This window comes from Condylura cristata, unplaced genomic scaffold (genome assembly GCF_000260355.1).
Source record: "Condylura cristata isolate star-nosed mole 26May11 unplaced genomic scaffold, ConCri1.0 scaffold00020, whole genome shotgun sequence".
NCBI classification, from domain to species: domain Eukaryota; kingdom Metazoa; phylum Chordata; class Mammalia; order Eulipotyphla; family Talpidae; genus Condylura; species Condylura cristata.
In genome coordinates this window covers 37,690,613-37,702,711 of record NW_004567121.1, presented here as the reverse complement: position 1 = coordinate 37,702,711, position 12,099 = coordinate 37,690,613, and the positions used below count along the sequence as shown (strand labels likewise).

Sequence of the window (12,099 nt, the reverse complement as noted above, 5' to 3'; positions counted from 1 at the left end):
GGGCCGGGCACCCCTGCCCGCCGCGTCCTGTGTCGCGTGAACCCTGAGCACCCCCGCTGGTTACCCCCTTCCTGCCAGGTCCTTTCCTGCCCGTCTCCCTGCAGGATGTGTGGGTTACCCCTTGCCGCGGACGAGAGCAGTGAAGTGCTCAGGCTGCCCGGCGGTGCCCAGCCCACGCTGGGCAGTGTGCCCTGCTGTGTCACGTCCACCTTCTGCAGACCAGTGGCAGATGTTGGAGTGTGTGTTTTAGGGGAAACTTCCCAACCTACAGGAGCCTTGCGGCTGACAGGCCAGTCAGCGAGCGTCCCATTCTCCGGGCCGCCGCCTGGGTGCCTCTTGTTCCTCGGCAGGTGTGTTCTTTGCTGCACGCAGGGAGGCGGCCCAGGCAGAGGTTGGTTTATCCTGTTAGGGTGGGGCCCGGGTAAAGCCTGGATTATCTTCTGGCTTGAGGGGCTGGGGTGACCTTTATTTTTCTTTGAAAGTGAATAGAAACCGGTGGGACGTCTTAGCAAGCTGTTCTTTTTTTTTAAGGTTTATTTATTCTTGCATACAAGAACTGTGGGGTACAGTGGGGAGATAGGAGCGGTCAGCTGTGCCCTGGGGGTCACGCCCTGGCCGGAATCGGACTCGTACTGTGGGTCATTCACAGCACTGCGCTTTAACCCTTGCGCCACCAGGGAGGCCCTTAGCAGCCAGTCCTTACCGTGACGGCGACTCTGTGAGTGTAAGAAACAAGCTCCTGGAGATCTCAGAGGTGGACGTGCCAATTTCTAAGTGGAATTTCTGAGGATGGCGGCAAAGCCAGCCCGGGGGTGATGGGCACCAGCCCCTGGGCAGCCGCTCGCGAGGTGCCTGTGTGGGGGCTCCTTGGTGCCACGCTCCCTGGGGGGTGAGGGGCAGGCCTCGTCTGTCCAGCAAGGGTGGCAGTCTTGGTGGCGCTTGTCGGGCTTCTCGAGGACAGAGTAGGGTTGTTTTCTTACTTAAATGAGTTGACTGACTTGCCTTGGTTGCCTGGATGTAAAGTCTGATGAGCACATTGTTAGTGCATGAAGCAGTAACTAATTTAATTTCTAAGGGTGGAACAAGAATGCAGTAATAGACCCACCCCAGTCACATCCGTTTTAGACATTTTGGGGTACCGTGTAGGGACTCCGTTCTCATGTACCCACTGACTCTTGCCCCCTCCTGACCGCCTTCGCAAAGAGCAGAATCAAAGGAGGAGTAGAGCCAGCTGAGAAAGACTTCCCCTGTGTGTCGTGGACAGCGGGAGCCCCCAGGTAGCCAAAGAAATTATGAAATGGAGCCAAAGTTGGAGCTCAGAAGTGGACTGGTGACATGAAGGGTCCTGTTGACTTGGCATTTGAGAGGAAAGATGGTGGGGAAGGACAGAGGGAAATCTGGAAGAACCAGCTGTGTTGAGAGTAGCAGCTTCTCGTTGCTTGACCCGGAGGAATGGGCCAGAGGCAAGTCCCGGGACCCACACTTGGTGGCCAGGCCTACCTGTGGGCTCATTTGGTGACCCAGTGACACTTGGTTTTTACACGTCAGCCTGGCAACTCGATTGCAGACTCCCGGAGAGCAGACCCCGTCCTCGTCGCCGCTGGGCGTAGGAGCGGCGGCGCTGGCTGCAGAGAGGGGGGCTGTGTCTGCGCGGCCCCGGCGGCACTAACTGGTCTGTGTTGTGTCCAAGGTGCCGAGAGAGAGAAGGTCGTCGATGGCAAAGCCAGACGTTGAGCACCCAGAGCCAGATCACAGCAAAAGGTAACGCCCCACAGAGAACAGTAGCTGGCACTTGACAGATGCCACACTTTCGTGAAAAAAAAGGGAGAGTGTGTCCCGGGCAAGCGAGCGCTGGCGGAAGAAACAGGTAAGTGGGTTGTCAGTGTCGAGATGAAGGCTTCGTGGCCGATGCCCTCTTCGTGGTCGTGACTCTGCTTCTGAAAAGCTGCCCGTTTCTCTAGGCTTCGTTGCCTTTTCTAGAAAACAAGGCCTCTGACTTTCTCCTGCTGCACGCGGCTGCGGGTCTGTGCCCCTGGTGAAGTGTGTGCTTGTTTGCCTGGGGCTCCTTAAGGAAGTGGCGTACGGCGGTGGTGCGGGTCCGTCCACAAAGGTCCAGTGCCGTGGACTCTGTGACGGCCTGAGTCACACCTCGAGCCCCTCCGACGGTCCCCCAGCCCCCCTAGGCATTTTAAACCCTTCAGGTTAAAACTTTTGGAAAGTTAAATCAAGCCTTGACTTTCATCACCGTGAAAAAAAAAAGCACCCTTAAACACACCTTTGCAACGCCCCGCATTCTACTCGACAAAGGAGTGAGGCATTTTAGGCAAAGGGGGACCGCGACACCCCGACCCCGCAGGCCTCCCTGGCGCCCCGCTTCCCGTGGCCCCAGCTGAGCTCACAGACAGCCCGAACTCCTCTGCGTAGCTGCTCACGAGTATTTTCCATGTTGCTGTTTTCATCTTCACAGTCACTCTGGAGAAGAGCCTACGCCTTTTCGTTTTTAATTGTATCACGGGCATTTTCAGCGTTAACGTTAGAGAAACAGTATAATCGCCTATGTGCAGTTGCTGCCGGCTTTGATGACTGTTGACATGATTCCTCCCGCTTGATCTGCTCTTCCTGTTTCTTTAACTTTTAAATTAATTTTTTCTTTTGTTTATTTTTGCTGGGCTGTTTTCAAGCTATCCTTCCCATACAGGCCGTGTCTGCATTTTCACCGGTGCAACTTCCTCGTTCTCTCTTTAGGATAAATTCCTGGGAGTGAGTTTATGACTCACAGTTTGAACATTTTATTGATCTTGACATGTAGAAAAATTGCCAAATCGCTATTCTCCTCAAAGGGCCTCTTCGAAGATTCACTTATCTTGCCCTAGACTAAGGTCATCTTCTCCCGCCCACAGTTAAGCCGTGAATAATTTCGTGTGAGTAGGTGGCTGGTGTGGAGTGGTCCAGGTTTTCTTTTGGCCAAAGAGCAAACCCGTCAAGCCCAGTGGTCGGAAACGCGGGCATGAGCGGTGACCCGCCCCCCTCGCGCCCTCGTGTGCCAGGCTCGTCCCTTTCTCCCTGCTTCTGGGTGAGCCGAAGTCACTTGTTCACGGCCACACCAGATTTGAGCCAGGGCCTCCTTCCTGACTGCGGGGCCGGACTTGAGCCACAGCTCTGCGCCCGCCTCCGGCCGCGCCCAGGCGCCTGGCCACGCAGCCTGCTGGGACGCGCGGGCTGCAGGGGCTGGGCCCGGACCTGGGGTTCCACTCGATCGCTCCGGATGAAGTCTCTGGTCTTGCTCCGCCAGCTGCCTTGGCGGGGGCCTGCGGCCCAGGGCCTTCCAGCCCGGTGCCCTTAGCATAGTAAAGACTGTCCAAGAACAGAGGCGGCCAGCAGGGCCTGAGCGCACAGCTCTGTTTTCCTTCCCGAAAGGAACAGCATCCCCGGCGTGCCCGAGCAGCCCCTCCTGTCTGCTGGAGAAAACCGCGTGCAAGTGCTGAAAAACGTGCCCTTCAACCTCGTGCTCCCCCACGGCAGCCAGCTGGGCATGGACAAGCGAGGCCACCTGGCAGCTCCTGACACCACGGTCACCGTCTCCATCGCCACGATGCCCACCCACTCCATCAAGACGGAAAGCGAGCCCCACGGCTTCGCGGTGGGCGTGCCGCCGGCTGTGTATCCCCCGGAGCCCGCCGAGCGGGTGGTGGTGTTCGACCGGGGCCTTACCCCGGACCAGTTCGGCTCGGGCGCCCAGCCGCCGAACGCTCAGCGGCGCACCCCGGACTCCACCTTCTCGGAGACCTTCAAGGAAGGCGTGCAGGAGGTACAGGGGCGAGCGCATCTCCCGCGGCCGCTGTGTGTTTGTCTAGGGTTGGGTTCCGCCCCTTCCTTGTTATGTAAGCTTGAAACTCAGCCTGAAGTGAGTAGATTAGGAACAAAAGATTTTTTTTAAGAGAAAAGGCCCCTGGTGTAATTTGTAAACTAAACCTATAAAACCAGAAAATATTATCGGGGCACACGGCTAATCTTACCGGCAGCTGAGTTAACAACGATGACTTGAGCCGAGAGCTTTGCCGGGAGGGAGCGGGCCTGGCCGCCTCCCGCGGCCCCGGCCCGGCGTCCCTCTGGCTCTGGGGCGGAGGCCCTGCGGCCAGCGGCCTGCGTGCGCAAGGCCGGTCGCGGTTGCTGCTGCCCCTGCTGGGCGCCGTCACCAAGGCCGGGCGCGTGTGCAGCGCATGCGTGAGGTGTCCGGCCGCTCTGGCCTTGGCGGGTTTTGGTGGCCGGCAGCGCCCGGGGAGAGCTCGGCCCCGCGGTGCTCGGGGCGGATGCAAGGACGCGCGAGGCTCCGTCCCGGCCGACGGGTCCCCGCCGCCCCGCCCGGCCAGCAGGACGGGACACCATGTCTCCCCTGGCCGTGCAGGCCACCAGCTGGCCAAGCCCTGAGGGGCCCTGGCCCGGGCCCCGGGGCTGGACATGTGCAGGCGGGGCCGAGGCGGGAAGAGTGCCCGTGCAGCCTGGCCTGCTCTCCCGAGCGGGCGCGCCGCGTGGGCTGTGGTGCGAAAGGTGTCCGCAGCGCTCAGGCAGGGCCTGGCCGCCGGCCCGCCCGGCAGCTCGCCTGTCACGTTGGTGTTGCAGGTGTTCTTCCCCTCGGACCTCAGCCTGCGGATGCCCGGCGTGGATTCGGAGGACTATGTTTTTGACAGTGTTTCTGGGTAATGGTTGTCTTTTGACTTGATTTTCGACTTCCAGCTTTGACGGCGCTTCCTTCTTGTTCGCACGGTGTCGGAAAATCCGAGGTGGCGCCGCGGCTCGGCCCTCACTGGTGGCGGTGCCCTGCGTCTCTGCTAGCAGCCGCTCGCCCCCGCGCGCCAGCCCGGCCTCGCGCCCTCACGTCTCCTGCTCTCCTGGTGTCGGGCGCTCTCTCCCTTGGGCTTCTTCGGGTGAGGGCTGTGGAGTGGACTCTGAGAGACGGAGGTTAAATGAAGACATCTGAGGTCCCTTCTGTTCTTTTAAGATTTATGTATGCACACAAGAACTGGGGTACAGGCCAGAGGTGCAGGGGTGAGAGGACTCCCCAGAGACAGAGTGGGGAGCAGAACAGGTGGAGCCACTGAAACCCAGTGCTGAGGGGAGCCGCGGGGAGTTAGGAGGGGTCTGCTATGCCTTGGGGGTCGCTCCCTGGCCGGGGATCGAGCTCGTGCAGCCGCGGCTGCGGAGAGCTTCATAGTGCTGCGCTTTAAAGCATTGTGCCACCAGGGAGCCCCCCACCTTCCGTTCTTAAAAGGAGACGAGGATTCAGGTAGACAAGGACTTTTTAATCTACTTTTAATTTATTTTATTTGTTTTTAAGGACCTTCTTTTATTTTTATTAGTCTCATAATGATAAGGGAAGTCAGCTTCTTCTCTGACCTGACTACCTCTCCTTTTAAACCTCCACAAAACCATCTCACTCTGGGGACATGATTATCTTCCAAGGTATTTGTGGACACGTGAAAACACCTTTGGATGTTTTAAAAGAATGTCTAAGGATGTCGTTTTGTAATTTTGTTTCATGTACTTTTTGTGTGTGTGATACTTTGAAACACAGAGTGTCTCTGCTGGGTTATTGGAACAGCCCAGCATTCCAGCTAGCACTGTCTAGAGCCCGAGGCTGTGGCCTCCAGGCCCGGAAAGGCCCCTCGGGTCGTGTCAGGGCCTGGGAGGGCAGACACGCTGGTGCGGGGCGGTGGGTCCAGCCCGCCCCAGCTGCCCTGCTCTGTGAGGAAACCCAGACAGGGCATGGCCCCTCCAAGCTGCAGAACTGTTCACAAAGTGGTGTCGTTGCTGACCCCTCACTTAAAAGGTCATTCAGCAGCTGGGGCGGGGCGGGGTTGGGGATGAGCCTGGCGCTGCAGGGGTCCGTCTGAGGACATGCAGGACAAGCAGACAGAACATACCAGCAGACCGGGTGGTGTTGAGGACCACCGGGCCCTGGTTTCGGCCTCCGCTGGGCAAGCAGCAGGCGGCCAGCATGCTCTGTGAGGGCCCTTCCCGGCGTCCCCCGCGGCGTCGGCACCTCCCGCGCCCTCAGCTTGCTGCTCTGATTGCTCTCGTCACAGCGGCCGCGTTGCGGCCCCACAGCGGGGCGACGGGCGTTGCCGGTAGCTCCAGATCAGGTTGGTCACGGGCCGCGCCGGGCGCGTTCTCCCCTCGCGGGCGCTGGGCTCTGTCTGCTGCTCACGCTCGTCTTCGATGAAGCCCTCGAGGCGGAGCTGGTGCGCACAGGAAACCTGGCCGGGAGGGGACTGGACATGTTGGCTTTTCTTGTTCTTTAGAAACAACTTCGAATATACCCTCGAGGCTTCCAAATCGCTGCGCCAGAAGCCGGGAGACAGCACCATGACGTACCTGAACAAAGGCCAGTTCTACCCCGTCACCTTAAAGGAAGTGAGCAGCAGCGAGGGCATCCACCACCCCATCAGCAAAGTGCGGGTGAGCCAGTGGCCCCGGGAAGGAGGCCGGGCCTGAGCCCGCAGCTCCCGGCCGGCGCCCTCGCGATCCTGCCGAGCGCGCTGAGTCTTCCGGAGGCGCCACCCCTGACTGCTTCCTCTCGGCCGTCGCCTTCCCAGAGCGTGATCATGGTGGTGTTTGCCGAGGACAAGAGCCGGGAGGACCAGCTGCGGCACTGGAAGTATTGGCACTCACGGCAGCACACGGCCAAGCAGAGGTGCATCGACATCGGTAGGTGGCCCGGGGCGCCCAGCCTGCTGAGCCCAGTCATCCTGGCGGCCGAGAGCACGGGCGTTTGTGGCAGCCACGGAGCCGCTCCGCACGGTGCCCGGCCCGGGAGTCGCCGGGACTCTGCTTCCGCCCGGAGGTCGGCGGTCGGCGCGGGCCGCCTGTAGCCCTGAGCCGGCCGGCCGCGGGCCGCCCCTGCGTCCAGCTTGTCGGGCTTTCCAGGCCCTGGGCCTTCCTTGGGAGCCTGGTAACCTGGAGGAGGCGACAACTTGGAGGAGTAAAGCGAGCCTCCGAGAGGACGGTGGCCGCAGCGTGGCTCCCGCGCCGCTCCCGGGCGGCCTCTGCGAGTGCCCGGCTGTGCACCCCGCTGCCCGGCTCTGCCTCACGTGCCTGCCCCACCCCAGGGGGCTGAGACCGAGCTCAGATCTTGGTTCTCTGGACCAGTTTTGTGACGTTGGGGCGGTTATTTACGCTTTTTAGCTCCAGCTTTCCAAATCTGGATGTGACGGCCCTCAACCGCATAGCCTGAGGCAGCCTCTATCTTTAAAATGCCGGGGCGCCTGTTTCCACTCTTTGGAACTCCTTCCAGCCCACCACGGCGTCACTTAAACTTCCCAGAGGCGCGGATATGCACCACGGCCCCTGAACTGTGGCCGCCCCACGTGGGAGCGGGACTCACCCTCTTGCTTGTCCCCCCAGCTGACTACAAGGAGAGCTTCAACACCATCAGCAACATCGAGGAGATCGCTTACAACGCCATTTCTTTCACGTGGGACATTAACGACGAAGCAAAGGTAGGGGAGGCGCCCGCTGCCTCCGGCCGGCCGAGAAGGGGCCTGCTGCGGCTTCCCGCTGGGCTTCCTGTGCTGCGCTGGGGAGCGCACCCTGGCCAAGGGGCTGGTGCCGGCCCGGCCTGCGGTGCGCTACCTGGACAGGCCGGGGGAGCTGGCGCGTGTGGGCTCGGCTGCCCGCTGGCGGGGGCCAGCCGGACGCTGCCCTTTCTCCCCATTGCTTTACACTTTCTAAAACCCCTTCCCAGCCGTTCTGTCGCGCACCCGCTTCCCTTTCTCTCCTGTCCTTCCTCAAAGGGGCCCCCTGTTGTTGACCCACTATGACCCACGGCCCACAGTGCTGCAGGCGGCCAGGAGGGCGCGGCCCCGGCCTCCTTCACTGGGCGTCAGCCCTCACTTGCGGACTGGACTCAAGGCCTGCTCGCTGCCGCCTCAGGGATCTTGTGAGGGCTCTTGAAACAAAGCCCACGGGGCTGGTGGGGTCCTGCAGACGGGCCCCACGGCTCGGCTGTCCCCCGAGGGGCCTGCGCCCGAGGCTGCCCGCAGGCCCAGGGTCTCTGCCTCGAGTGGCCTCCGGTCCAGCCACCTCTGGAGCGTTATGCTTTTTTAAGTAAAATCTGCACCTTTGGAAATCATGGCTGCCGTCAAGCAGTCTCCTTTCTGTGCAAGCTCGTCGTTATTACAGTGCTGTTCTTTCTTCCTTTCTTTCTTTGGATCACTTCAAAAACTGGGACCGCCAGCAACACGAGGGAGCAGTGTCAGTCCCGTAGTCGTTCTGGTAAAGTCGCGGCTGGCGTGTGTGGCCCGGATGCGTTCCGTCAGAGCCGGGCACCGAGCGGCCGCCTCCCTGCCCTTCCCACCTCTCGCTTTTTAAAAAGTTTCCTTGTATGTATTCAACCAGGGTCTTAGCTGGTAGAAGACACCGCCGGTGTAAGCGTCACAGAATCGCATTTTCTGCTGCCTTGGGTGGCTTTTAAAAGCCCCATGGCTGACCCCTGAGACCGGCGGTCACTCTCCCGACCTCCCTGCTCCTCGTTCGGCCCCGGGCGCGGCTCCCTCCCTGGGCCAGTCTGCAGGGCGCGTCCTCAGGGTGCTCGGTCCAGGATGTTCGGTCCGGGGTGCTGGGCTTGTCCACACAGTCAGGAGCCACCACTGAAAGAGAAACCTCGCTGCACACCACCGACGGGCCTGTTGTTTTGAGATCCCGCGTCACGCCGGGCTCCGTGGCGGCTGCTCACAGCCCTGCGCCCCCGGAGGCCCTGCGCCCCCGGAGGCCCCACGAACGCTGCGCTGGAGGCCAGCAGGTGCTCACTGGCCCTGCGCTCGCTCTTTGACTCGCCTGGGGCCTGGGGTTAGTTAGCCCCCCAGACCAGGGGCTCAGCTTTGTCCCTCTCAGCCCCCAAGAAGGTAAAGGGCTCTCGCAGCCGGCTCGCCTCCGGGTTGGGGCGTCTCGGGGTGAGTAAGCACTGTCGGGGGTGGCGACCTTGGCCCCAGAGCCAGCCTGTGGGCAGGGCTGGCGTCACGAGGGGCGGGGGTCACCAAAGCCAGGGCGGCCAGCGGGGATGATGACCGGCTCCTGCCGGCCTCCAGCGTGTGCATGGAAGAGCTCTGGGAGGAGCGTCCGGTCGGCTCTCGCGGCGATGGCGATTGATGCCGTGAGTTCGGGCTCTTGCCCCGTCGGACCCGGCGCCGACCTCCATGGGCCCCGAAGGCCCCAGCCCGCTGGGGGCCCTGCTGTTTGCTCGCGAGGCCGCGCCAAAGGGGCTGTCAGGCCGCAGCCCACAAGCGGGGTGGGAGCCCCGCGTCTCGGACTCCCGCCCTCCTCGGCCAAGTCCGCATTTTCTGTTTTTACGCTTAAAGTAATTGGTGCCCCCGGGCCACCAGCGCGGGCAAACACTCGTGCAGGATCGTGCCACCTTTTTGGGGTCATCTGTTCTGCTGCAGTGTCGGGGTCCCCACCCTGGGCCGGGAACGCGCCGCTTTCCCTGCCTCTTCCCTGTCCTCTCTTCGGGCACCATTGCGCTTCCCTGCCAGCACCGGGCCCCTGGTGGGGGTGGCCCCCCGCGCCGCAGGCCACGCCTCTTCCAGCCCGCACCCCTCTGGCCAGCGGGAGGAGCAGGTCGCCGGTGGGCTCTCCGTGGCTCCGCAGCTCTGCTGCCGGTCTGGAGGTGGCTCTGGAGACAGGCTGGGCTGACGGTCCAGGTTGGGAGCTGCTGTGCTGGGCACCCCCTGGGCGATAACCCCTTCCCGGGAGGGAGGGCGCCCTGCCCCGAAGAGCAGGAACGTCCTAGAAACCTGCCCCCGTAGCCCCGCCTGCTCACTTGGGGTGCCTCCCCGAGTCAGCCTCGGTGGGCGTCAGGCATCTTGTGAACAGAGTCCGAGGCCTCTGGACAGGTTAGAGTTCACCAGCCTGCATGTGTCGTCGTGAGGCTCCTGGCTCCGCCCCGCCCCGCCGATGGACGGCGCGGGCTGCCGTGGCACGGGAGGACCGTGGCAACACGAGAGGCGGTGTCCTGGCCAGGCGCCGCCGTTCAGAATTTGCGAGCTAGAGGACTCTTGTCCCTATGGATGAAGGGAAAAGAAGTGAGGGGTGTGTGAGGGAAGTGGGGGGATCCCCGTGCACAGTGGGCGACTCTCACCCAGCTGTGGAGCGCCCGGGGCAGGGGCCTCTCGCGGCAGCCTCGCGTGCCCGCTGACCCCCTGACGCCGCCAGGCAAAAGCTCCGCCTCGCCCACCCGAGCCCGGGAGACAGACTTCGGGGGCGGGGGGCGGCCCGAGGCCCGCTGTGGCCTGTGGTTTCCCGGGGCTCGTGCTGCGCGGCAGGAGGCCTTGGCGACGCGGACGCCTGGGCAGTGACTCCGGAGCACGCGCAGGGCGGCGCCGGCCTCAGCGTGCGATTCGGTGCGGGACAGGCACGGTCGGGGGAGTGGCAGGTGGGAGCGAACTGGCTTCTGGGAACTCCGTTTCCCGCTCGGGCCCGTGCCTGGGTGCCGCCGGCGTGCAGATCCCCCGGCCGGGGCTCCGCCTGGGCCAGCCCGAGGACGGCTGCCCGGTGGCCGAGGCGCTTCCTCCCGACCTGGACGCCAGGCGCTCCCGCCGGGGGCGAGTTCACAGTGCCCGGGTTCTCAGCCACAGTGGCCGTGGCCTCGCTCTAAACCTGCCGCGGGCGCGCACCCAGCTGCTGGGAGTGGGCCGAGGGGTGTTGGCTGCAGAGTGGGGGAGGCCTGAGCCGGCAGCACCTGTGCTGGAACCCAGAGGCCTGCGGCCAGCCAGGCGTGAGGGGCCGTGTCCCCTGAGCGTGGGGGGGGGCATGCACTTGACGTTCGGGAGACCGTGGTGGCTCAGAGCACAGCTCAGGCGCTCGCTGGCGTGGCTCCGCTCCCTGAGCGCTAAGCAGAGTCCCGTCAGGAGGCCCGGGCCCCCGCGGGCCGCTACCAGCAGAGACGCCGCGTCCTGCCTGTGGGTGAGCCGGCTGCACTGCGGCCACCGGGGACTGCCCGGCCCAGCGCCCAGCCCAGCCCGCCCCGCCGGCCTGGGCTGCCGAGTGATCTGCTAGGCCTGGGGCCCGGGGCTTGTCCTGCAGTGCAGCGTGGAACCTGGGGCCTCTGTGTCACCGTCAGACCTTCGTGTAGCCGGGCTCCTCGCGAATACAGATGGCGGAGCCCCATCGTCTTGGGGGCGGGAGCCAGGCCAGCTGCAGGCGCTCGGTTCCCTCCGTTTCCACCGTCCCTACAGTGCAGGGCCTGCGCAGAGCATCCTGGTCTTGGGGGGAGCCCCGATCTGGACGCCCTGACTCTCAGGGACACCCCCGGCGCATCTTCCTGGCTGTTCTCCGGGCCACGCCTGTTGTGCGCCACAGAGAGGCTCTGTCTGCGGAGGGGCCGCGTGGGATGGGCCGACCCCAGGAGCGACCCCTCCTGTGCGCGTGCCTCCACCTCCCCTCCTGTGCGGCTCTGGGGCGCCGTGGCGGGGCCTGCAGAGTTCACCCCGTGAGGGCGTGCCCGTGCTGGTAACTCCAGCTTGAGACGTTTTGTGTTCGCCTGTGGGATGCAGGTTTATGGGTTTAATGACAGTTTGTTGTTTTGTCTGAGCATACTATTTGGGATTCATTGTGAGAGTAATTTTTAATTTGTTTGGACTGAGCGTGCGGCCTGCGTTCACAGGGATTCCATTCTGGTGAAGCATCGTGGAGGGCCCCATTAAAATGAGGTGTTGCCACGCTGGGCTGCATTAAGCAGGGACGGGTTTGGTCTGTTTCCCAGCTTGGAGTTCCCGGTGTGCTGGGGCGGGAGGAGGCGGCGGTGACTCAGCCGCTCCTGCCATTGCAGTTTGAGCAGGCGGGACCTGGCCCTGAGACGGGCCTGGCCGCGCAGTCAACACGGAGAGCCGGGGGGGCGCTGGGCTGAAGCCCCGAACCGGCCCCCACACTCGGGCGATGCCGGGGCGTGGTGGCCTCCGTACTGACCACCATGCACCTCCGGAGGGGGCTTCTGTAGGACTCAAAATACGTATGAAAGCAAAACAGCAGACTGTGCTGTCAGCAGCGCGCTCCTTGTGGGGCGTGGGGTGTCGAGGGGGCAGCTCGGTCGGGGTGTCGAGGGGTTCC

General features: G+C 63.0%; 1 protein-coding gene across 1 annotated transcript in view; it reads left to right on the top strand.

The window, feature by feature from the left end:
• Window positions 1-12,099, top strand: part of GRHL1 (grainyhead-like 1 (Drosophila)) — a 43,194-nt gene that overhangs the window by 15,807 nt on the left and 15,288 nt on the right. Inside the window, exons 8-13 of the mRNA XM_012727367.1 lie at window positions 1,691-1,761; window positions 3,418-3,808; window positions 4,621-4,697; window positions 6,300-6,456; window positions 6,594-6,705; window positions 7,402-7,496. Coding sequence (XP_012582821.1) covers window positions 1,691-1,761; window positions 3,418-3,808; window positions 4,621-4,697; window positions 6,300-6,456; window positions 6,594-6,705; window positions 7,402-7,496 — 903 coding nt within the window. The remainder of the gene's footprint in view (window positions 1-1,690; window positions 1,762-3,417; window positions 3,809-4,620; window positions 4,698-6,299; window positions 6,457-6,593; window positions 6,706-7,401; window positions 7,497-12,099) is intronic.